General features: G+C 45.2%; 3 protein-coding genes across 13 annotated transcripts; 1 reads left to right on the top strand and 2 right to left on the bottom strand.

Annotated features, from left to right (window-relative positions):
• Positions 1-1,032: 1,032 nt before the first annotated feature.
• Positions 1,033-2,661, top strand: LOC119328775. Its single transcript, XM_037601750.1, has 4 exons — positions 1,033-1,777; positions 1,871-2,010; positions 2,106-2,178; positions 2,271-2,661. Exons 1-4 carry the CDS (start codon positions 1,048-1,050, stop codon positions 2,378-2,380), a joined length of 1,053 nt encoding a protein of 350 aa, XP_037457647.1. The 5' UTR covers positions 1,033-1,047; the 3' UTR covers positions 2,381-2,661.
• Positions 2,662-2,764: 103 nt separating this feature from the next.
• Positions 2,765-14,707, bottom strand: LOC119328777. 10 transcript variants are annotated; one of them, XM_037601752.1, is made up of 12 exons: positions 14,279-14,707; positions 13,835-13,939; positions 13,016-13,121; positions 12,021-12,279; positions 10,361-11,397; positions 10,096-10,236; positions 9,685-9,969; positions 7,894-7,999; positions 4,423-4,605; positions 3,678-4,154; positions 3,484-3,567; positions 2,765-3,095 (listed from the first exon to the last, which is right to left on the bottom strand). In XM_037601752.1, exons 7-12 carry the CDS (start codon positions 9,745-9,747, stop codon positions 3,091-3,093), a joined length of 918 nt encoding a protein of 305 aa, XP_037457649.1. In that variant the 5' UTR covers positions 9,748-9,969; positions 10,096-10,236; positions 10,361-11,397; positions 12,021-12,279; positions 13,016-13,121; positions 13,835-13,939; positions 14,279-14,707; the 3' UTR covers positions 2,765-3,090. The 10 variants fall into 10 exon arrangements, with proteins under 10 accessions (XP_037457649.1, XP_037457653.1, XP_037457648.1 ...); XM_037601756.1 differs by lacking the exon at positions 12,021-12,279 and having other exon boundaries at positions 9,685-10,003; XM_037601751.1 differs by lacking the exon at positions 12,021-12,279.
• A 551-nt stretch (positions 14,708-15,258) lies between these two features.
• On the bottom strand, positions 15,259-19,345 carry LOC119327969 (putative pentatricopeptide repeat-containing protein At5g40405). Of its 2 annotated transcripts, XM_037601022.1 has the most exons (4): positions 16,968-19,345; positions 16,649-16,883; positions 16,087-16,552; positions 15,259-15,653 (listed from the first exon to the last, which is right to left on the bottom strand). In XM_037601022.1, exon 1 carries the CDS (start codon positions 19,311-19,313, stop codon positions 17,085-17,087), a length of 2,229 nt encoding a protein of 742 aa, XP_037456919.1. In that variant the 5' UTR covers positions 19,314-19,345; the 3' UTR covers positions 15,259-15,653; positions 16,087-16,552; positions 16,649-16,883; positions 16,968-17,084. The 2 variants fall into 2 exon arrangements, with proteins under 2 accessions (XP_037456919.1, XP_037456918.1); XM_037601021.1 differs by having other exon boundaries at positions 16,649-19,345.
• Positions 19,346-23,293: the final 3,948 nt, after the last annotated feature.

Raw genomic sequence — 23,293 nt, 5'->3', positions numbered from 1 at the left:
AACGGGATTCCATGTTGCGCACCATTGTACGTTTGCAAGAGCCCTCGCATGAATTGAAGGACGTGTGGAACCTTCCTCCTGAGCATGAAATAAGCTACACAGGAAAGGATTGGGTTCTTGTCCTATTAGATAAAGTGATTGAAGACTTACGATAAAAATTTATGCTATTCTGGTGGCGTGCCTGGCATCATAAAAATGATGCGATCTTTGCGAAAGGTAAAGCAAAAATCTCCCACTCTGCTCGGTTTTTGCAAAACTACCTTGCAAACATCCGTTTGAGCGAGAACGGAAACTCTGAGATTGATCGTAAAGGAAAAAGCCCTATGATCAATTTGCCAAAAGTGAAAGAACATGATAATACAAAGGAAAAAGCTTGGCAAAAGCCTGACCACGGGTGGGCCAAGGTCAATGTGGATGGAAGTTTTTTGCAGGAGAATAGTAGTGGAGCATGGGGAGCTGTAGAGCATGATGGGAGAATTATATTGTCGGCCTGGGACTACATTCCGCGATGCAAAGGAGCAGACTTCGCAGAAGCTACGGCTTGCCTAGAAGGACTACGGGCAGCGATGTCGGGCACAGACCTACCTTTAATTATTGAGACGGACATCAGTGTCGTGGCAAAGGCACTTGACCCCTCATACGTGGATAGATCGGAAATCAGAGTGTTTGCAAAGGAATTCCAGGTCATCAAGCAAGGAAACAGAGAAGTTAAAGTTCACAAAGTAGATAGAAGAGTCAATAGTTTAGCCCATAGTCTTTGCCAATTTAGGCGTAGAGAGTTGCGTGGTGGTGTTATGTAAGGGACATAGCCAACCTACGTGTTGAGCGTGGCCTTGCAAGATTGTAAGAACAATGTTTCCTCTTTTAATTAATACAACTCTCTATTTCAAAAAAAATGTCATTCTAGGACTTGAACTATCATGGGCTAATTCCACCACAAATAACCATGTGAGCTACCCTCGGTTCCCAATGTTTAACACTGTCCTTCTTCGTATCTGCTGCGCGCTCCGCCTCCATCGCTAGCTGTGCATGTGCCGATGTGCGCGTATGCGGGACGTGACGTACTACGTACGCGCGGCGCGGAGGCAGCTGCTGTCCTGGCCACCGCGCGCACCCGACGCGGCCAAGGGGGTTCGTTCGTCGTCCGCGAGAGGCCACAGCCCACGCACGTACGCGTGTGGAAGCGTCTCCCTGCCCATACAGGCGCGGCCGACTGAGGCTAACCCGTCTGTGGCTGTGACGACCGCGGCGAGATATAGCAAGGATAAGGGGACACGCACTTCCATCCCATTCTACCATCTCATTCCGCATTTCGATTTCGCCACACGACGCCGGCCACAGCTCCCCGCCAACCTCCCCGGTGAACCAAGCGCTCTCTCTCTCTCCGTCGATCGTATGGTGCCCATGGTCACCGAGGCGTGGACGCTCGCCGGGTGCGGCGGGGCCGCGTCCAAGCCCTTGCCGGCGCAGGAGGTCCCCACGCTGCTGCATCCTACTGCCAAGAAACCCACGTCGTTCAGAGCGGTGGCCGTCGCGAGTAGCACAAGCCAGGACGGTCCCGGCCGGCGCGACGCCGCCGTCGTCGGTAGGCGCGGCGGCATCGCGTCGTGCCTGCTGGCCGCGCTCGCGCTGGCCGGCTCCTCCTCCTCTGGCGGCGCCGCGCGGGCCGCCATCCTGGAGGCTGACGACGACCTGGAGCTGCTGGAGCGCGTCAAGGAGGACAAGAAGAAACGGCTCCAGAAGCAAGGGATCATCAACTCCTCCGCCGCCGAGACAGGTCGGTCGGCTCGATCGATCAGCAAAATTAGCCATGCCTTGTACTAGTACTGATCTGTGCAAACTAGTGCTGGCAATTAATCCTTAACCACAGGGTACTTGCAGGACCTGGTGTACAAGCTGAGCAAGGTGGGGCAGGCCATTGACAAGGACGACCTCGCCGCCGCCGGCGACGTCCTCGGCCCCGCCTCCGACGCGCCGTGGGTGCAGAACGTCAATGCAGCTTTCTCCAAGGCACGCATGCTCCTACCAGAACACGACACTTACATATATATAGAACTGTTTGACTGCAATTTCATCTCATTTCTATCACTGTATGTGCACAACAGTTCAGCTCAAGCAGTGAGGAGAAGAGCGCGGTCGACACCTTCAACTCTTCGCTGTCCTCCTTATTCACATCAGGTATGTAATTCTTCATCAGTTTTTCACTCTAGCACTGGAAGAATTAGGAAATGGTGTCCTCAACATCATCTCGCTTTCCATTCTTGTTGCAGTGAGCAAGAGCGACATCAACTCGTCCAAGTCGGCGTTCGTGTCGTCGGCCACGGCGCTGGAGAAATGGGTGGAGCTGGCCGGGCTCACCGGCAAGCTCAAAGGCTTCTGAATTTTCCGAGACAACTGAATTGCTGTCTGACGAGTACATACCTACCTACCTGGAGATGATGTTTTCCTTCAAGCGCTGGCTTGATGATGTTCTCCATGCCACTGATACATGCGTTGATTCTATCGTAACCACGGCTTCGACGGAAGAACAATCTGTTAGAATCACAATTCCCTCTGTTTTTCTTCCCCTTGTTGAGATGTAAGACACTGTTCGTGTCAAGAAATTGTTTGCAGCGTATTAGGATATTAAGCAAAAATAAAAAGTTTCTCCATGTCTCTCTAGTGCCTGTTTGCAACATATTCATGCGTGTTTTCGCACCGAGATTCCGATGTGCCACATATATGAAACTGATGTATGTTCATGCTAAGTTCCTGACCATAGCCATCACAAATCAAACTCTCACTTCAGCATTCACTTGAAATTAATAAACTTCTGTTGTACATGCCAGACAAGAACATAACCCATTAACCCAGCAAATTTAACATCACAGCTGCTAATGCTGATCTTACAGCACAACACCAATGTACAAGGCAGGGCACAACTACAATACCTTCGGCAAGCGACCGGGGGCCAGATCTGCTGCATCTTTTGATCAAGTTACAACTCATCCCATACTCTACATTACAAGACAGCGGAACTGACAAGGGAAAAGGCTAGCATGAAAGTTGCTCAAGTTCTCCATGAATATGTACAAAATGGCGGGTAGCTGCTCAGCCTGCAGACACAGCATGAGACATTAGTAGACGAGAAGTAACTACAAGAAGCCCCATGCTCTGTGCACAAGACTAGCCAGACAAGATAATACAAGGGAGAAGAACTTCAGTTGATTAAATTAGTTCTCTCATAAGAAGTGTATAATAGTAGCTGTAATAGCACACTGCTAACATGCACCCACAGCATGTATAGTAACTGAAAAATACACATCGAGCATGCACAGTAGCAGGCGCCAAACTAATGCAAGAGGACCTTTTCTTCTCCTGCTAATAGATATGGCACGGGTCCTCTCAAATTTCAAAAAAAAAAAATTACAGTGGAGGTGGTGGCATGCGCTAATATAACTCACAGCTGGCTCTCGAAAAGAAGACTGGACGAAAATGGATTACCTGTATGTTCTCCACCTGTAGAATCTGAGAAGTTATTTGGCTCAGATGAGAGAAATGGTGACCTGCCATAATTCTCCAATACTTCTGCAGACAACAAAATGGTAGATAAATATTATATAGCCAATGGACTTTAGGTAAAAAGGTGCTCAAATAAGGAAAGCAAACCAATGGAAAACTCCCTCCCATTAATGTACCTGTATTTTGGTTGAACCCCTCTGTTAAGTCTGAAAAACTGAAATTCTGGGGAATCTGGCTCAAGAAGCCAAATGACGATGACTCCATATCCAAAAGTGCATCATTCAGTGGTTGCCCGTTCAACTCTGAGCTGCTAAAGGAACCAGCCGAGGCATCGCCAATTGATTGGCATGATTCAAGGAAAGCATTCCCACAGAAAGCAAAATCAGCGTTGCTCGAATAGCTTGACTCTGTCTTTATTGTTGTACCATTATTATCTGCACCATACAGCAAAGCAGATGCATTCTGGGCTGGTAGCACGCTGGTTGAAGCATCCATACCACTATGAGGACCGTGAATGTCTTTGCCACCATAAATTGACTGATCACCAGATGATGTTCCATTTATTAAACCACCTGAACTTCCGTTGCGCATCGCACCATTTGGCATAGCAGATATGGGACCAGACTCTGGTAAAAAGCACGAGTTTTGCTTCACTGAAACAAGGCAAATAGCAGACCATGTTAAAATGTCATTGATCAGCAAGTCAATACAGTATGGAAAGCGGAGGCAACAAACATAGCCCTCTTGAGCAGCAATACCACTTTGACAAAGTAAACAGGAACTTCTTGAGAAAGTTCTCGAGACTACTTTATACTTGTTTCTACATTACTTAATTGGTGAGAGATAATTGCATTATTACACCAGATAAAGACAAACAGATACCACAGAAAGCTCTAAAGCTGGGAAAAAAACATGTCTTACATGTTGTGGAGTTGGAGCCATTAGTGAGAGGCATAGAAGGGATTCCCGAAGAATAGTCTTTGTTCATAAGCTGGAACTGATCCTCAAGAAGCTTGTTGAAGGCCGTTATTTGATTCTTAAGCATCAGCCTCAAATAGTATGCCTTAAAAAACTCACGGTTCTCTTCCTCAAGCTTTTGCCAAACTGGAAAGAACAGAGTAAGAACAAAAGATTAAGGATGAGAATGACAACAAAAAACACATGTTTCTACGAAGAGTACAATGTACAGGGGATCCTTGAAGTTGTGGGGTGGTTCGTCTAGGTCCATGAACGCCCAAAGTGCATATGTAGGTCCCTGCCTCCCTGGTGTGCCATAAATCATATGTCTTAACCCACCAATTGAGGCGATTTCATGCCAAACATGTGCAATTGAAGGTTGCACCAACACCTTCAAAAACTACAGAAGATCGTTTTGGTTTTTTTTATACAGCAGAACTATGATACACAGTTACATATCACCCACCATCCATAATCATAGCATCATGGCATCCCCATCTCGTCGCCATAACAAGGATAATACTGTCGTGGTCCCTGTCGAGGCCAAGCCGTCGACCCTCACAACAAAACATGAATGTGGCATCGGTTACAGAGGCATCACGCCTATTTGAAATCGAAGTGGCGAGGTTGGAGTCGACTTAGGCGATTTCGCACATCACAAGCAGAGTGCACGGGAAGAGGAAGCAGGGGTGGGAGGAAATAGCAGCCAGGCACTAGAAATAGCTAGGATGGGAGGGAATGAGGCTTCTCTCTGATCCGAGGGAGGGAGGGAGGGAGGGAGAGGGAGAGGGAGGGAGGGAGAGAATCGGCCACCGGGCTTCTCTTTGACTTTGCTGTGGCGGCCAGCACGCCTCTTCCCACCACCCCGCATACAGCTCCTCCCAGTTCCAGGTCGGAGGCGCATCTTCCTGTCCATCACCTCCTCTCCGCCCAACTCCAGGACAAAGGCGAGTATCAGCTCCACCTTGCTCCGTCCCCATCCACTGATCCACAGATTGACGCAGGTGCAGCACCTCTCCGGTCAGCTTCAGAGCCAACTCTGTCGAGGTAAGCTACCCCTCCCTCCTCCTCTTCCACTCTCTTCTTCCTTCCTCTTCCTCCACGTTTCTCTTCTTCCCCTATGCTGTGATGCCCTCTCCTCCTCTGCTGTGATGTGCTCTATTTCTTTCTCTGCAAAGCTCCTCTGTTCTGCTCTGTTCTGAACATGTTGTGCACTACTTCCTCCGTTCCAAAATAGATGACTCCACTTTGTACTAACTTTAGTCTAAAGTTAGTATAAAGTGGAGTCATCTATTTTGGAATGGAGGGAGTAGTATATAAGTAGAAATGTAGTGCTAGTGCAGTGCATATTTTAATCCTACTGCCTTTGGCTATTTAATCTTGTTCACTGCAATCCACATGTACTGCTAGTATATCTGTGGGCAGTGGCTAGTGCAGTGCATCTCCTCTGTTTATTTAATCTTGCTCATTGCTAATGCCATGTGGAGTTGTGAACTGAACACATTTAGTATACTTAGTGGTGCAAGTGAAAAGAAGATTGCTACAGCCTACATGGCCAACGACAAGGTATGCATGTAGTCATGTACAACTCAATTGGAATTAAATTGTTATCAACTTGTCATACAACGTTAGGTTTTTCTATGTAGTCATTTAAATTTCTACCACACAAAGTCAGGACATGTATATGATGTCGCCTCACCATACACCATAAGTGTTAGTTATGAATGAGGTTGGTCACCACAAGATTCACTACGGCATAAAAATTATGCCCATAATTGGCTTGGAAAATATTTTGAAGTACGAGATTTATATCGAGCTTTGTGTCCCACTGCTTGCTAGTTACACATGTACTTTGAGTAATAAATCCTATTGCCAATTCAGAAAGTCACTGGCAGCTTGTTACATCTTACAAAGTTGATGCTATGATTTGTATTTTGTGACTTGTGTTCCACAAACAGGCTATATGTTACCAATTACTTTATGATTTATCTTTACTCAAACTGAATGTTGAATTTCCTTGTGAATGCAATTCCACTCAAACTTCACTAGCCATTGTAAGGAAAATGAGCAGTGTTCAAAATATCGGCTGATAAGCTAACTGGCCGATTAATCCCTGTTAGGTGGGTCACCAAGTAGCCGATTAACTGATTTATCAGCCAATTAACTGGCCAATTCGCCTATTAATCCCCTATTCGCCAGCCGACCGAGCAGTTACCAGTTAACGATTTCCTGAACATTTTAAATGAGCAGTCATAATAAATCAGGTGTGCTGCCTATTGGTTATTAAGGATACAGTGCTCGATTCACTCACCTAAGCCAAACTAAAACTACAACACAGATCTCTGATAACAGGATGGGGTCAAAGAGAAGGCTTTGATGGGCTTTATGTAGGCCAGAAGGGTTTTCAGTAATTTTGCAAAAAAACATCAGTGATATATCCTCCACCAGGTGAGTCACATTGACAAAAGAAGCCACAGAAGTGGGACTGGGACGACTAATGAGCAACTTATTCCACATTAGAGGTATTGAAGTGCACTTTGGGAGTGGAGGAGAGGACCCAGGTGAACTGATGCCATAAGTTTGAGGACCCATCATACAATTTACTCATTTGAAAAGAATTTAAGAGATGGAACAAGATATATTTTGGAGGGATGAAAGAGAATGCTCATGAACGTTCGGGGAATTTGTCCATGCCAGTTCCACTTGACCGGTTCAAACATTTTCACATGTATGCTACTTGTAGGTCTGTTATCATACTAATAATGGAGCTACAGTCCACTGGTAAACCTTCAGCACAAAGCAGTTCGTGCAAATCAATCTTCAAACAATTGGGATGTTGAACATGAATTAGGTGGACATGAATACATGATGTCCTGTTTGTGTTATTTGCCAACAAAGTCAACATTATAAGCCTATCAACTGAATCTTCTACATCTACACAAGCTTTCTGCTAGTGCTTTGTTGTGTCGTCAAGTTGCACAATTTCAAGGCACAGACGGGAACAAAGAAATATTTCCGTTGGCATAAATACATGAGGAGCCACAACTGAAGAGAACATATTGTGGTTTGCGAGATTTTCCATTATGTTAGAAAATTGTACTAATGGATTCTCGAAGATCAAAACGAGGGGAACTGAACATTTTCTGTGAGGTTTATATTAAGAACAGAAGATTTATCTAGCCATCATATAACAATTCTTGACGCAACACCGGAGACATGGTTTAGTAATGAACTAATGATATAACAATTCTTGATGCAACATCAGAAATATGGTTTCTACCAAAAGCATTTGTTAATGCTGTGCAAACCAGAAATTACCCACAGTTTCAGTCATCCGGTCAATTATGTATGAACTATGATACTGTTTACCAATCCTGGGACCTCATAGCTAGTAGACTAAAGATATCTCTGAATGTACAAAGTAAAGACCATTACCAAGTTCAGTAAAGCTCGGTTCTATCTTGGCCTCAAGGGAGAGGGTATCAATCACTTCTTTCTGGTTCATATACAGCTGGAGACAGCGCTCGATGAGATTCTGGACCTGCACCAGCAGTTACTAGCAACATGAGTCATCGATACATGCAAGCAACCACTTACTAATTTTAACTATCACATATGCCGAAACAAGAGCCATGAAAAGTCATTCCCCCAACCCACAAGAAAAAATAACAAATACTTGTTGCCTGCTACTTTGGGTTTTCGACATCAACAAGCAACAGCACACGCCGCGCATGATATATTGACCTAGACCGCAGCTTAGCTTGGATCGACAGGAATCAGCAGAAAAATAAACGAGAATGCAGCAGAGCAGAGGTATTGTTAGTCAGTTGTGAAATGATGATACTGACGAGCTGTATGTCCTGGCGAGAGACCTTGCGGACGTCCTCCCCCGACATGTCGCCGCCTGCGCGCTCCCTGCTCCAGCCCTAATCCCTTCCTCGGCCCCTTCCGCTCTCCCTGACAGGAACAACCGAACAAGCAACCAAGCTTGGGGGTGAGACCCGGGGCGGATCTAGACGACGCACCCAGAAATCACGAAGACCAGCGTGGGATGGACACGAGCTCATACCTCAAAACCCAACGGGCAGGGGCTGGGACGGGGTGGGGGGTAGATAGCAGGAGCGCGGCGTCCCGGCGGCGAGCAAGAGCGGGACCGGCGACGGGCGCGAGAGGCGGGGTTTGGGGCGGGACTGAGGCGGGGGTTGGGGAGACGGCGCGGTGGCGGAGTCGCAGGGGGCTCGGGCTGATCGATCCGGACTTGTTGGCTGTGCAAGGAGCTGGGAAAAGGGGGGCGGAAAAGGGGGAAGAAGAAAAGGGAGGAGCGATTCCAGTAGTGGTGTGGATGGGGAGAAAGCGGTCCAAAGGAGGAGAAGGGGCCCGGATTCCTAATCCGCTGCTAGTGATGAGGCTTTTCGCACCGAATCTGCTGTCAAATACAGTGCCCTATGCTTTTTCTTCAGAAATACTCCGAAAAAGGAAGGTTTCGGTGGACTGGAGATTCTCACAGATCGCTGTAAATAAATAGTAACTAGATCGAATCACGCCTTGGCGCGAGGGTGCCGGTCCTAATATTTTGATGAAGCATGTAATGCTAAGTTAGTAGAAATCCAGATTTAGCATATGCATTCATACAAGACAACTACCGAGCGATCCATTAAATAGGGATTTCATAATCTGAAACATCAATTACTGCATCATTCAGTATATATCAGGGAAAAACATAGAAACAATATAGTTCTGAAACATACGTGTCCTCTAAAATCAGAATCGACATGGACAAAAAAAGGAATTGTTGACAAACAACAATTGGATGAAGCAAATCATTCCAAGCCAACAATTGATAAGATGGTTGGGAACACATATGCCTGCCACGCAACTCTGTACAGGCCAGCCGCTGAGTGATGTATGTAAATAAGGATCTCACAAACTGCAACGATAGTTGTTGCATCGATATATAATACTTCCTCCGTTCCTATATATAGGGTGTATAATTTTTCGCACGGAAATTAAAGAACGCACATGGAGGAAATTTTCATAAGTTTTGGGCGAATTTACACCTGACTAATTGGCATGAGAAAATAGAGGAGGTTGCCTAATATAAGGAAATATAATCGTGTGGTGCAACGCAATACACCTTATATTTCGGGTTTTTTCTCAAAAATCTATACACCATATATCAAGGAACGGAGGGAGTAGGAAAGATTTCATAAAGAGCAAGGGTATTACTAATGGCACGGGGCAAGCATTATTGGCATCTTGGCAGTCACTTATCAATCTTTTGATCGTCATCTTCAACCTCCTTAGACATTCTGGACATCTTCTCTTTTAAATCACATGAATGGTCTTCAAATAGCATAGACATTCTGGACATCTTCTCTTTTAAATCACATGAATGGTCTTCAAATAGCATTGCCCACGAGGATATGCCTCATTACCGCAAGCCACGCCGACGCATACACCACAAGAAGGAGCAGCATCACATCCTCGTCCTTCTCTGTGGTGTGGTGACGGCTGTGCCCGCAGAGCGCCGAGGAGCGATGGCAACCTAGGTTAGGGCGGCACGAACATGGCGACAGCAAGAGAAATAGGGAAGGATAAGGTGCATGAAAGAGGCAGGTCAAAGCCGCGAGGACGTACCTTGAGGACGGCACTTCCTGACGTCCTCCTCCTTGATGACGAGGAAGCACCAAGGGCAGCTTGATGCTTGTCGGCGTCTTCCCTGATGAATTGGAGCCAAGCACTACAGGGTCAGAGGTGCAGCGCCTCGTGCTTCTCCCGCTGAGCATATATAAGCAATCAAACAAGAAATGAGATGCTATATGTGAATAATATACGAATAAGGAGATGCTATATAAGTGACCAGCAGCGCCTTGGCGCGTGGTGCTGGGTCCGATTGTTGTACCTAAGCGTGTGTTCCAGCCACACAAGCTTAGCATGTTTAGTGGCCTATGATAAAGCAAAAGCATTTATCCTAGATCACAAATGCGTGCGATTGCCGCGCCCGTCCATGTAGAGGAAAGAACTACATAGATATAGAAAAAATGCATGAAACAATAGAAATATACAAATTGTTTCAACAGTAAATAAAAGACAAAGGGTATGTTTGGGGGTAACATCCATCAAGCCAGTAATTCAATAGCATACAATTTTTTTGGTGAGACTAAATGGTTTATTCATATAAAGAATATACACGCAAATTAAAAACTATCATTAGCATTCATGATTGCACATGGTAGTAAATACTAAGAAAATTATTTAGTTGTGATTTATATAACTGGTATCACAACTAATAAAAATTAGTAGATTACAGGTAAATTAAGTATATCACCCTACAGTGTTTCATCATCTGTGCTAGTTTCACAACATTATATAAAGACCTAATTGCCACTATCTTCAAACATGACTAAGGCAATCAACTGAAAAGTGATGCCTTGAGTGGCATGGTTCGCCACCCCAGTCGTCCATGATGGAAGCTATGGAGGCGACAATCAGTTGGGTACCGCTTATCATAGTGAAGCATGTCCAACTTGTATTTGGCTAATATCTATTTAGTCAAGCATGCACATATAAAATTCTGCATTTCTTTAGAAAGAGCAAGATTTATACGAGTATGCAGCGAAAGAAATAAAGCAACGAAATAATAATTAGCTTGTTAGATTTTGGTATAAAATAAGAAGTTATGGCGAACCTTCACATCTACTCCCTCCGTTCCTAAATATTTGTCTTTCTAGAGGTTTCAACAAGTGACTACATACGGAGCAAAATGAGTGAATCTACACTCTAAAATATGTCTATATACATCCGTATGTGGTAGCCATTTGAAATCTCTAGAAAGACAAATATTTAGGAACGGAGGGAGTAGTAATATCTTATTTATCTGTCCAACATGATCAGGGTCGTCGATACAGCAGAGGCAACAGTCACTGCCTTTTGAATGTCCTGCATACAGTAGAAGAACTACGCGTTAGTATATATGATGTCAATTTTATTTAACTTCACAAAAACACAAAATTTATGCCGACCTACTTCTAATCTGGTTCGTGTTTGTGCAACCTTCTCGGACTCCAATGACATTTATCTAACCCAAATAGCCTTTTGTTGTTTCTAGCGTCACTTTCAACAAGTATAACTTTATTAATTCCTAGCCTGACCTGCTGAAAGTATATCTTTATTAATTGCGAGCCTGACAACATATATATTTTTTCAGTTTGACATAGAAGCACATTTCCAGTTCACCATGAAGCAAATTAAGGTATGCCTTGCTGCCGCGCAACGATATTTCTTGTGCTTTCTCACGAAGCCATTGCCTTATTATAAGTGCTTTTTCTTTTCTTTTTTTTTTCAAATCCCTACAAAACAACAGATATTCGAGTATATCCTCTGAAACTTAAAATGGGGCCATATATATTCCGTAATCAAGACTTCTGGACGGATGCTAGGTATGTATTAGTTTGGTTTGGTTTCATCTCAAAGATTCAGCGCAACAGACCCTGCTGTTACCGCATGAATAAGCTGAATATTTCTGCTGCTAGCGAGTAACAGCCTAACATGTCATGTATTACCGCGGGACGGCGACTGCTTTGATGTGCACTACATCCTCGATGATCCACCTTGTGTTGTGCCTCTGGTGCGCCCACCGACGTGGTAGCTGCGTCCACTGCCGCTAGCTCTGCTTACTCCGTATCCTACGTCAACCGCCTTGCTATCTTCCGCTCGGGCAGTACTCAACATCATAATTTGGTGGCTGACAACAGGCCTCTTTCGCCTTGTCAACCTCCAAGCCCTTAAGTGCTGCGCTGGCAGCACCATAAGTCCATCTCCCTCCAAGGGCAGAAATGAACATGGCAGCATCATAATTAATTAATATTAATAGGATGTATTAGTGTTAAGAATACGAATGGGGAAGTAGCTCAAATGATAACTGAAACTCCAGATCATTCATGTATCCCTCTAAACCTTCGTAACTGAAACAAAATCTGTCTAAAATTGGTAACTACATGAATGGTTCACGGAGCTTGTATCCAAGGAATATAAAACATCTTAGCGCAATACTCTCTCAAAAAGAGAACATCTTAGTTCAATAAAGCAAACATCTTATTTCTGAAACCTGCGAAGTTATAAAAAGAGTTGAAAAGATTACTAATTTGAATAGGAGATCCACAATTTAGAGGGAGAAGAAAATGGAAAAGAAAGAATGAGACAGGGATGCTACTATGAACACAGGTTATATATGTGAAAATCAATAATCTCTATTTTAGAAACACCACTCCTAACTGGAGCATAAAACATGATAGTACAAGCATGAGCCTCCAATGCTTCTGAATTTTCTTTTAAACTCTACTTCTAAGCTTTTTAGTCTAATGTGATTATCACTTTGTCAGATATACACACATCGACTTCTTAAAATAATAGAACTGGACAACTGCCATGCCATCCAACATCACCATGACAATTAAGGTGCGGCTCTGCATTTTCTGTTGACAGAAATACAAAAGGAATGAAACATAAAAGGCCGTATGGCCACAATAAAGCATACCAGAGGAATAACTTTACATACCTAGTCCATATGGTAATGATAGATCCACATTGATTCTTCACGCCGCTTGGTCGCTGTACAATCTGTGGACACCACTCGCCAGCCTCTACTCAAATCCTCTAACGCCCTGCAACCAGATGTGTTAACTCTCCAAACTGTCAGAGTCGCTGCCTCCTCCACTAAAATGAGTAGAGTTGTTGTCTACAAAAAATATTAATTTCAAAAGGAAGAATATAGTGAAATCAAAGCTTCTCTCAATTGTGATGTCAATAATCTGTTGTGGGAGACAGTCTATAAATATCACACCAAAGACAGTTTGTGATGAAGTTTCTCTTAAATGTTATTTTCCATGGAAGTGGTCATATAATTCCTAGGATAGAGAGATATGATGAGATTCTCGAAGAACACAGTGATAGAAGCACCAAACTCGCCACTAAATATGCCAGTTCAGCATGCACAAAAAACTGAATAATAACCTCGGAAGGACAAAAAAACAGGCCAATAAACTTGGGATCGAAAAAACAGGTCAACTAACTTGGAAGGAGACCTATCATGATGCAGGCATAAATATCTCTCAGTAGTGATGTCTTGCTGCTATTTTACACGATAACAACACATAACCTATCAGATTTCCTTATTGGTAAATGTCTGTTCTTATAGTTAATTTTGAACTCAGCTTGGTCAGAACAGATATTGCATTTGTTATCCTTTTGTAACAGCTTATTTGGTGGCAGAAAATACAAATAATCCTGGCAGAGCCTCTACACCATCTTAGTCACCCAAGAAACTGCATATATCTAAAAGCACATAAAAGTAACCATATGTAGAATACATGTTTACCTTCTCCAAAGTCTGACCTTAACTTTTACTGATTGTCACTTTCCTGTAGTGTGAAGGGACCTCTGCATTGTAAACCGGTTTACCTGGACATTAGAAATACATCCCCTGGAAAGTCAATATCAAGCGTTAAGATTCTAAACTGCAAACACAAACAGTATCAGTAGATGCATAAATACCATCCTGACCCCATAGTTATAAGGCACAAATTGTCGGCTCTATTTGTCATAATCCATAGCATGGATTAATATGAAGAAAAACTGGAAGACAAGATGCAGCAATCTGAATAGCTGAGTGAACATTTGACAACTAAAGAATATAAGATATGGCAAGGATCTCCATCTTGTCAACTCCATGGAGAAGAGCAGGTGTCATCAGCACACAAAAAGAAGAAGGAGCCTATGAAAACTGAAACGACCATGGGGATGGGGGTGCTGCCTTGCTTACCCGCGCTAGGAGCCATCGAGGCGGTGGTACACGACCTCGTCGTTGGCCAACCTCGGCTGCACCACACCGGAGCAGACGAACGCGGCCATGGCGAGCACTCTTCCGTCGAGCTCGACCATGTGAGGGGCGCCGTCGTTGCTGTGGTGGTCGTCCTCGTCCATGGAGGGTGGCTGCTGCTCTAGATCGAACAAACAAGTGAGGGGGTCAGGAGAGAAGGAACAAGAGAAGAGCAGAGGAGAGGATCTGAATCGAGGTAAGGGGAGGGGATGGTAGCGCAGCTGTGGCTGGTCAGTGGCGGCGGCGGACGGGGAGGATGGCCGGCGGCGGCGGACGGGGAGGATGGCCGGCGGCGCGAGGGGAGGCAGGGAAGAGAGGAGTTTGGAAGGGGACGGGGCGGCGGCGGCTCTCCCTCGCGTGAACAGGAAGAGGGGAGGACGCCGATTGGGGAGAAACCCTATGGGTGTTGCACTTTTATACATCAAAGTGAAATTACGAAAATGCCCTCGGCATGGCAAAGGAATTACATGCGGTGGCACGAGATCTTTACCGCGAGACGGTAACTATTCATTGCTACAGGAGCGATGCCCCGATCTGATGGGCGACGTTCTCTCACCGCTCGATCGTACGCCCGGAAACGCATCAAGTAAACGAATCGGACGGCCAGAATCGCGTGAGCTCTCAGAGCGTCCGGGAGTGACTGGATCTCTTGATTTCTTGATGGGGAAACACTATTTAAAGGGTTTGGATTGACCATTATACAGGAAAACTGGAATGTGTTTTCATTCAGCAATAGGTAGCAGAACACACACACCTTTGTGTTTCAGTGTCAACAATAATAATACTATTTGGTGTAGTACTCCCTCCGTACCTACATATAAGTCCTTATAGAGATTCCACTATGGACTAACATACGAAGCAAAATGACTGAATCTACACCCTAGAATGCATCTATATACATCCGTATGTGGTTTATAGTGGAATCCCTACAAAGACTTATATTTAGGAACAGAGGGAGTAGTATTTAATCAAGCAAACGCACGCTATGTTCGGCCCGCGGTTATCGGCTCGACCCAATCACACCGTAAAACAGAAACCAGATTGTTGGTGAAAATAAAATATAGCCTTTCACTAAAACATATACAAAAGGCGCATTATATGTGTTTCAGACACACCAGTTTTTGCAATGGACTTGCCAGCCATGCTGCGATGTATCCATCCTCCTGCATACCCCGCCACACTGAAATGCTCCATCTGATTCCCTTCCCTGCACTACCAAGCCCATTCAACTTGTGCCTCCCTCAACAGCTCAGCTCAAAGCGGTAGTCACCTTTTTTCATTTACTTCAGCAACCCAATCTGAAGCAGACGATAGTTTCCTGCAATGGTGAGGCAGGGAGCTGAATCAGTAACGAGATCAATCAGCGAAGCCAGATCGAGACAAAAGGCTAAAAATGACATACAAAGGCAACTCAAGTTCCCATCGCTGAGTCAAACATGGAAGAATTGATCAGGTTCAGAACAATCAGTGATCTGACTGGCAGGTGACGTGTTCAGATCAGGACACTCAGATTCGAGGCCCAAACTAATCCAAAATACAACTAGCATTGATAATTAAATAAAGATCAGCAAGAAGAATAATGCGGTGCGGGGATTAGATTCTTGCTAACTCGGTAGGATGACAAGAAGATTCACAATATGCTGCTGGGAGAAATGGCATCTCGAGAGAGTAACCAGCTACGGCGCCGATATGGTTTTTGATCTCATGCACTAAACTACAGGTCTCATCTTGGTTAAGCTATAGGCACTGACCTTCACTTATTGGCTTCTTTGCCCACATGGCATCTCTTTCATCCTTGCAGCACTTATTTTTCTTGTCCACAACATCGTAAAAGAAGTTTGATACCTGCAAAATGGTGTCTGGATGTTTCCCCAACATCTAGAGAAGTCACCCAGGGGGCAGGGGCTTGCTGGTTTGCACCATGGTCGATGGGTTAGCCAGCCTCGGTTCGATCCACAGCTCTACCTTAATAATATTGATGACTAGTTCCTCCTGGGTACCACTCCTTTTTCCTTCTCCCAGCATCTATCAGCATGTTTGCAGCTCTCTTTCCCAGCACATTTTCATCATGTGCTTCGTAGCTCCACAAAACTGAATTCCAGACCTTGGGACAAAGGAAGCCATAGGAATTCCACTTGGCCTCACTGAGCATGGAGCATGGAACTACGGCTGCAGGGTGCCATGGATGCGCCACCTCCTTTGTCTACATTTTCAACCCTGAAATGCCACAGAAAAGAAACCACCAGAGTTACTGGGCAGGCCTGTTCAGCAATCTATATGTCCCATCTAGACTATTGACTTCAGCCTACTTACCCTCGGTGTTACTGGGCTGGCCTGTTCATTAACATGGCAACAGGTCACAGAAACTGCAGCTTAGGAAACAAGGGCAGCCATGCAGATTACACGAGAAGAACATGGATACCATTCACTTCCATCAGTTCGATCTCCACCTGGACTATGTGTGTGCTGAATGTTATCGTGTGAAGAGGAGCTCATTTCCAGTGAGCCAACTGGTATTCATCAGTGTGACACAACTGACCTTCTTTTCCTGATAAAGTAGCCATTGCTCTCAGAGGATGAACATGAGTAATCTCTCTAACTCAAATGGCACATCGAAGAGAACAGAGGATACCTTTGGCAACTGGGAATCACGACCTGAAAGCTAATCTGAAGAAGAAATAGTATTATGTTTTAGTGTTTCCTCATCCTTCAAGCTTTACACCAGGACCAGCGCCTTACAAAGCGTTAATCACCAAAAATCATTGCAAGAACATGCTCCACCCCTGAAGTGATGGAACCGACTCCGGTCTCTAACAATGATTTCCCGGTTCCAAAGCCTTGAGATCAACTTGATTGCAGAGTGGCAGTCCTCACAGACCCGGAGATTCTTTATGATATGAACCGGTAGGTTTGGTGCTAGACTAATGAGGCCAAATGCAATGGCCAATTTCTCACTGTGTGCTAAAAGTGCCTGTTCTTTCTCTTCCTCATCGACATCCACTGTTATCTGCGACGTGATAGGTGAATATCCTACTGACTTTAAACTGCGTCTAATCTCCTCCAACATTACAATAATCTCCATTCTGCGTGGATGTGATCGGTCACCAACTACAAACTTATGCACCTCCCCAGCCACGGCAATCGAGCTGTAACCGGCAGTCTTCTTCACACCCCTTTCTTCCATCAATCTCCTTATTTTTGATGCATCTTCCCATTGTCTAGAATCAATGTAAATGTTATACATCTGGACATAGACAGCATCCTCAGCTGGCTCTAGCTTCAGAAGATGATCTGCAGCATTTTGAGCTAGATCGACGTTCTTGTAGACTCTACAAGCACTCAAGATGGAGCCCCATATCACAGCATTTGGCTGCATTGGCATGGTCCGCACAAGATCCATAGCTTCATCCAGAAGTCCACTGCGGCCCAGCAAATCTATCATGCAGCCATAATGCTCAATTTGGGGGCGTACATTGTGCACCAATCTCATCTCGTCGAAATACAGACGGCCTTCATCCAGTAGGCATGAATGACTACATGCAGTCAAAACAGCAATGTATGTAACTGAATTGGCATGAAAGCCATCACACTTCATCCAGAAGAAGTGCTCCAGAGCAGCCATACCCATCCCATTGAATGCGAGACCTCCAATCATGGCGCTCCAAGTGTGAACATCTCTCACACTCATCTGTTTGAAAACAACAGTCGCCTCTTCCACCCTCCCACACTTCATGTACATGTCCAAGAGTGCAGTACCAAGGTAAACATCTCTTTCCACCAGCCTCTGCTCAATGCAAGCGTGCAAGGCCCTGCCCTGTGGCAATGCACCTAAACTTGCTGAAGCAGTTAGAAGGCCCACCATGGTAAAATTATCAGCACGCAAACCATGTCTCCTCATCTTTGTGAAAAGAAGTAGCGCTTCTCTAAGCCGGCCACCATGGATGTACCCAGTGATCAACGAGTTAAATGTGATGATGTCATGGTCCGCCATCTGATCAAACAGAGAGCGTGCAATGTCAACATGGCCTACCTTGCAGTATCCATCAATCATAGCATTCCATGGCTGGGGTCCTCGGCCCCTACCTAAAGCATCAAAAACCTCCCTTGCACAGGCAATGTCACCACACTTGGCATACATGTCGATGAGCGCAACTACAAGTTTGTTACTCATCAACATCCTCTTGTCCCCAACCAGCATGTGCAGTGAGCGTCCAAAATCCAAATCCTTCAGCTGAGCACATGCCGAGAGCACGCCAATCACGGTAACCTCATCCGGTGCAATGCCATCAGAAAGCATGCGGTTGAAGCAATCCACAGCCTCAGCAGCCCGACCAGCACGCGAGTACCCCGAAATCAAACCAGTCCAAGCGACCACGTTCCTCGTTGGAGCCCGCGCCAGAAGGCGCCGCGCATCATCAAGCAGCCCCGTCTTGGCCAGCCCACTGATGACCGTCGTCCAAGCAACCACGTCCTTCACAGAAGCCTCGTCGAAAGCCCGGCGGGCATCGCCGGGGAGCTCAAGCCCAGCGTACATATGGATGAGAGGGCTCGCAATGAGCGGCACTGCAGAGGGAAGCATGGTACGGAAGCACGCGGCGTGCAGCATCCGGCACAGGAGGACCTGCGCGCGGCCGCGGGAGCAGCACTTGAAGAGGAAGTGGAACGTGAAGGCGTCGGGGGGCACGCCCCCGCGGCGCATACGCTGGTAGAGGAGGAACGGGTGCTCAGGTCCCGAGGAGGCGCGGAAGCAGGCGCGGAGCGCGGTGTCGAAGAGGAAGGTGGAGCAGGGCATTCGGTCGAACAGGCTGAGCGCGTAGCGGAGGTGGAGCGGGTCGCCGGGGGAAATGCAGCTGGCGAGGGAGTTGAGGAGGTGCGCGGCGGAGGGCTGGTGGAGGAGGCGGCCGGACGCGGTGAGGAGGGCGTGGAGCTCCGTGGCCTGCCGGACGGAGCGAGGGGTCGGCCATGGCGCCCGGGTCATCTCACGTCGCGGCTGCTCGCGACGAAGAAAGACGGCCGTGTTTATTTTGATGTAGTGGGCTCGTGCTTCTGTTTAGCTGCCCATCTAATACGTCGCTCATTGTGACACTCGACCAAACGCACAGGCCGGCCCATCTGTCTGTTTTCAACCGGACTTTTTATTTGGGGAGCCACTAGCTAACGAGCTCTCCCACCTCGCAACGATCAGCGTCACTCGACATGCTCTCAGCAATTTGCCATGTGTCATACTTTGGGCGCTCCCTTCAAATTTTGTTTTTTATTTTTCAGCACGTGTTTTCGGCTATTTAAACGGGTTTTTTTCTGGGGTTTTTTTTCAAAGTTTTGGTTTTTCACCGGTCTTCTTTAGCTTTTCGACAAAAAAAATGTCAATTTTTTTCTCTTGCGAAAAACGCTTTTTTTGTTTTTTCCCTTTAGCAAGAGTCACGGTTTTACTTCCGCGAGAGGCATGGTTGTACTTTCGCAAGAGTCACGGTCGTGCCTCTCGGAAACGAAAAAACGTGTTTCTGTTTTTTTCCTTTCGCGAGAGTCACGGTTTTGCTTCCGCGAGAGGCACTGGTGTGCTTTCGCGAGAGTGTGCTTCTCGAAAACGAAAAAAACACGTTTTCTGCTTTTTTTCCTTTCGCGAGAGTCACGGTTTTGCTTCCGCGAGAGGCATGAGTGTGCTTTTGCGAGAGTCACGGCCGTGCCTCTCGGAAACAAAAAAACGTGTTTTCTGTTTTTTTCGTGAGAGGTACGGGTGTGCTTTCGCGAGAGTCACGGTTGTGCCTCCTCAGAAATGAAAAAAACATATTTTCTCTTTTTTCTCCTTTTGTGAGAGTCATGGTTTTGCTTCCGCGAGAGGCACGATTGTGATTTCGTGAGAGGCACGGGCGTGCCTCTTTCGGAAAGGGGAAAAACCCGTGCTCCCGGTTTGGTTTTTTTGTTCGGTTTTTTTGTCGGTTTTTTTCATGAAAAAAAAGTTCTTCAAAATATATCAACATAGGATCTAGTTTTGAAGATCTTGACACGAGGAATGCAATGATGAAAACAATTTGAGATTTGGACGCACGGTTTGCAAGATAAAATATTTTGAATAAACGGATCTACGAAAAAAAGAAAAAACTCCCGGGTTGCGACAAGTAGCGCGCTGTATGTGTGCCACTTGTCGCAACCTGAGGGGTTGGGGTGATCTTTGCAACGAGTACTCCTCAACTAATGATTTCTTTTTATTTCGATATCACTAATTGCAAAGATCACCTCATCTTCTCAGGTTGTGACAAATGGGAGCGCCTATATGGCGACCTAGGCGCTGCGGAAGAAGCGAGCGCGCACCCCTCGCGCACTGCTGGGCCAGCCCATCTGCGAACCAGGACGCCGCCTTGTTTTTTTCCTTTTCTTTCAGTAATTCGGGATATCAAAAAGTTCTAAAATTTCAGAAAAATTGCTATTTTAATAAAACAATCATGATTTCGAAATGTATTCATAATTAGAGAAAAATGCTCAGGAATTCAAAACTGTTCATGAATTTGTAAAAGATGTCCACAAACTCAAAAATGTTCGCTAATTCAAAAAAGGTTTGTGAATTTGAAAAAAATATTCATGATTCAAAAAATGCTCGCTAATTTGAAAAATGTTCAGGAATTCAAAAAAAATGTTCACTAATTCAAAAAATGTTCGTGAATTTGAAAAATAATATTCACGATTCAAAAAAAGGGTGCTAATTCAAGAAATATTCAAGAATTTCAGAAAAATATTCACGAATAAAAATATGTTCACTAATTCAAAAAAATGTTTGTCAATTTGAAAAAATGTCCGTGATTCAAGGAAACATTCGCTAATTCGAAAAACGTTCATGAATTTGAAAACAAATGTTCACGATTCAAAAAAATGTTCATGATTCAAAAACAAAATTTCACAAATTCAAAAAATGTTCACAAATTTGGAAAAAATGTACAATATTTCGAAAATTTAGTCTATAATTTAAAATTTTCATTATTTGGAAAAAATGTTCATTAATTCAAAAACATGTTCATGACTTAAGAAAATGTTCACAAATTTCTAAAAAATGTTCACAATTTTCGAAAAAATGTTCGTGAGTTATAAAAAATGTTCACGGTTACAAAAAATGTTCATGATTTCGGAGATTGTACACTAATTAGTAAAAATGTTCATCATTCCAAAAAAAGTTAACGACTTGAAAAATAAATCACAAATTAATAGATTTTTGGAAATCGGAAAAAAGAGTAAAAATGAAAACATACAAGTAAAGAAAAAACGAAAAGAAAACGGAAAAAGGAAAAAACGAAAAACACGGTTCAGGGAAGGTTCTAGAACATTTCCAAAACCGGTTGGGGGTGAAACCCCGAAATGGGCGCCCATGTTAACAACAGCGAGCGAGGGGGGGGTACGCGCTACGTCGCTACACGGTACGCGCCATATAGGAACGCGTGCCATTTGTCACAACATGTGAGTTTTCTCTTTTTTCGTAGATCCATGTATTCAAAACATCTTATCTCTTAAACCGTGCGTCCAAATCTCAAACTGTTTTCACCGTTGGATTCCTTGCGTCGAGATCTTCAAAACTAGATACCATATTGATAGGTTTTAACGAACTTTTTTTCACAAAAAAACTAGATGAAAAAAACGAACCGGGAGCACGGTTTTTTCCCTTTTCGAAAGAGGCATGGTCGTGCCTGTTGGGGAACGTAGTAAAATTTTGCCTACGATCACGCAAGTTCTATCTAGGAGAAGCATAGCAACGAGCGGGGAGAGTGTGTCTACGTACCCTCGTAGACCGAAAGCGGAAGCGCTTAGTAACGTGGTTGATGTAGTCGAACGTCTTCGTGATCCAACCGATCAAAGTACCGAACGTACGGTACCTCCGCGATCAGCACACGTTCAGCTTGGTGACGTCCCTCGTACTCTTGATCCAGCTAAGGCCGAGGGAGAGTTCCTTCAGCAAGACGGCGTGGCGACGGTGATGATGAAGTTACCGGCGCAAGGCTTTGCCTAAGCACTACGACGATATAACCGAGGTGTGTAACTGTGGAGAGGGGCACCGCACACGGCTAAAAGATGAACTTGTGTGTTCTAGGGTGCCCCCTGCCCCCGTATATAAAGGAGGGAGGGGGAGGCTGGCCGGCCCTAGGGGCGTGCCCAAGGAGAGAGAGTCCTACTAGGATTACCAATCCTAGTAGGATTCCTCCACAAGGAAGAGAGGAGGAAGGAAGGAGAGGGGGAGGGAGTAGGAAAGGGGGGCGTTGCCCCCCTTCCCTTGTCCAATTCGGACTGCAAGGGGGGAGCCTGCCCTGGCTTCCCTCCTCTCTCTTCAACAAGGCCCATGGTGGCCCATTAGTTCCCCCGGGGGGTTCCGGTAACCCCTCCGGCACTTCGTTTTTACCCGAAACTATCTGGAACACTTCTGGTATCTGAAAACATGGTCCAATATATCAATCTTTATGTCTCGACCATATAGAGACTCCTCGTCATGTCCGTGATCTCATCCGGGACTCTGAACAACCTTCGGTCATCAAATCACATCAACTCATAATACAAATCGTCATCGAACGTTAAGCGTGCGGACCCTACGGGTTCGAGAACTATGTACGCATGACCGAGACACACCTCCGGTAAATAACCAATAGCGGAACCTGGATGCTCATATTGGCTCCTACATATTCTACGAAGATCTTTATCAGTCAAACCGCATGACAACATACGTTGTTCCCTTTGTCATCAGTATGTTACTTGCCCGAGATTCGATCGTCGGTATCATCATACCTAGTTCGATCTCGTTACCGGCAAGTCTCTTTACTCGTCTGTAATGTGTCATCCCGTGGCTAACTCGTTAGACACATTGCTTGCAAGGCTCATAGTGATGTGCATTACCGAGAGGGCCCAGAGATACCTCTCTGATACACAGAGTGACAAATCCTAATCTTGATCTATGCTAACTCAACAAACACCATCGGAGACACCTGT

Source organism: Triticum dicoccoides, chromosome 7A (genome assembly GCF_002162155.2).
Source record: "Triticum dicoccoides isolate Atlit2015 ecotype Zavitan chromosome 7A, WEW_v2.0, whole genome shotgun sequence".
Classification (NCBI taxonomy): domain Eukaryota; kingdom Viridiplantae; phylum Streptophyta; class Magnoliopsida; order Poales; family Poaceae; genus Triticum; species Triticum dicoccoides.
The sequence above is the reverse complement of the archived record's forward strand: the minus strand, read 5'-3'. Positions and strand labels throughout refer to the sequence as shown.

Bases quoted from the DNA above. Each gene is read 5' to 3' on its own strand.
- LOC119328775 (XM_037601750.1), top strand. From the start codon at position 1,048: ATGCGGGACGTGACGTACTACGTACGCGCGGCGCGGAGGCAGCTGCTG. The intron at 2,011-2,105 runs GCACGCATGCTC...TGTGCACAACAG, and splicing joins TCAATGCAGCTTTCTCCAAG to TTCAGCTCAAGCAGTGAGGA. The intron at 2,179-2,270 runs GTATGTAATTCT...TTCTTGTTGCAG, and splicing joins GTCCTCCTTATTCACATCAG to TGAGCAAGAGCGACATCAAC.
- LOC119328777 (XM_037601752.1), bottom strand. From the start codon at position 9,747: ATGACGATCAAAAGATTGATAAGTGACTGCCAAGATGCCAATAATGCT. The intron at 8,000-9,684 runs GTAATACCCTTG...CTGCTGGTGCAG, and splicing joins ATGCTTGCCCCGTGCCATTA to GTCCAGAATCTCATCGAGCG. The intron at 4,606-7,893 runs GTAATGGTCTTT...TGTTCTTTCCAG, and splicing joins ACCGAGCTTTACTGAACTTG to TTTGGCAAAAGCTTGAGGAA.
- LOC119327969 (XM_037601021.1), bottom strand. From the start codon at position 19,313: ATGACCCGGGCGCCATGGCCGACCCCTCGCTCCGTCCGGCAGGCCACG.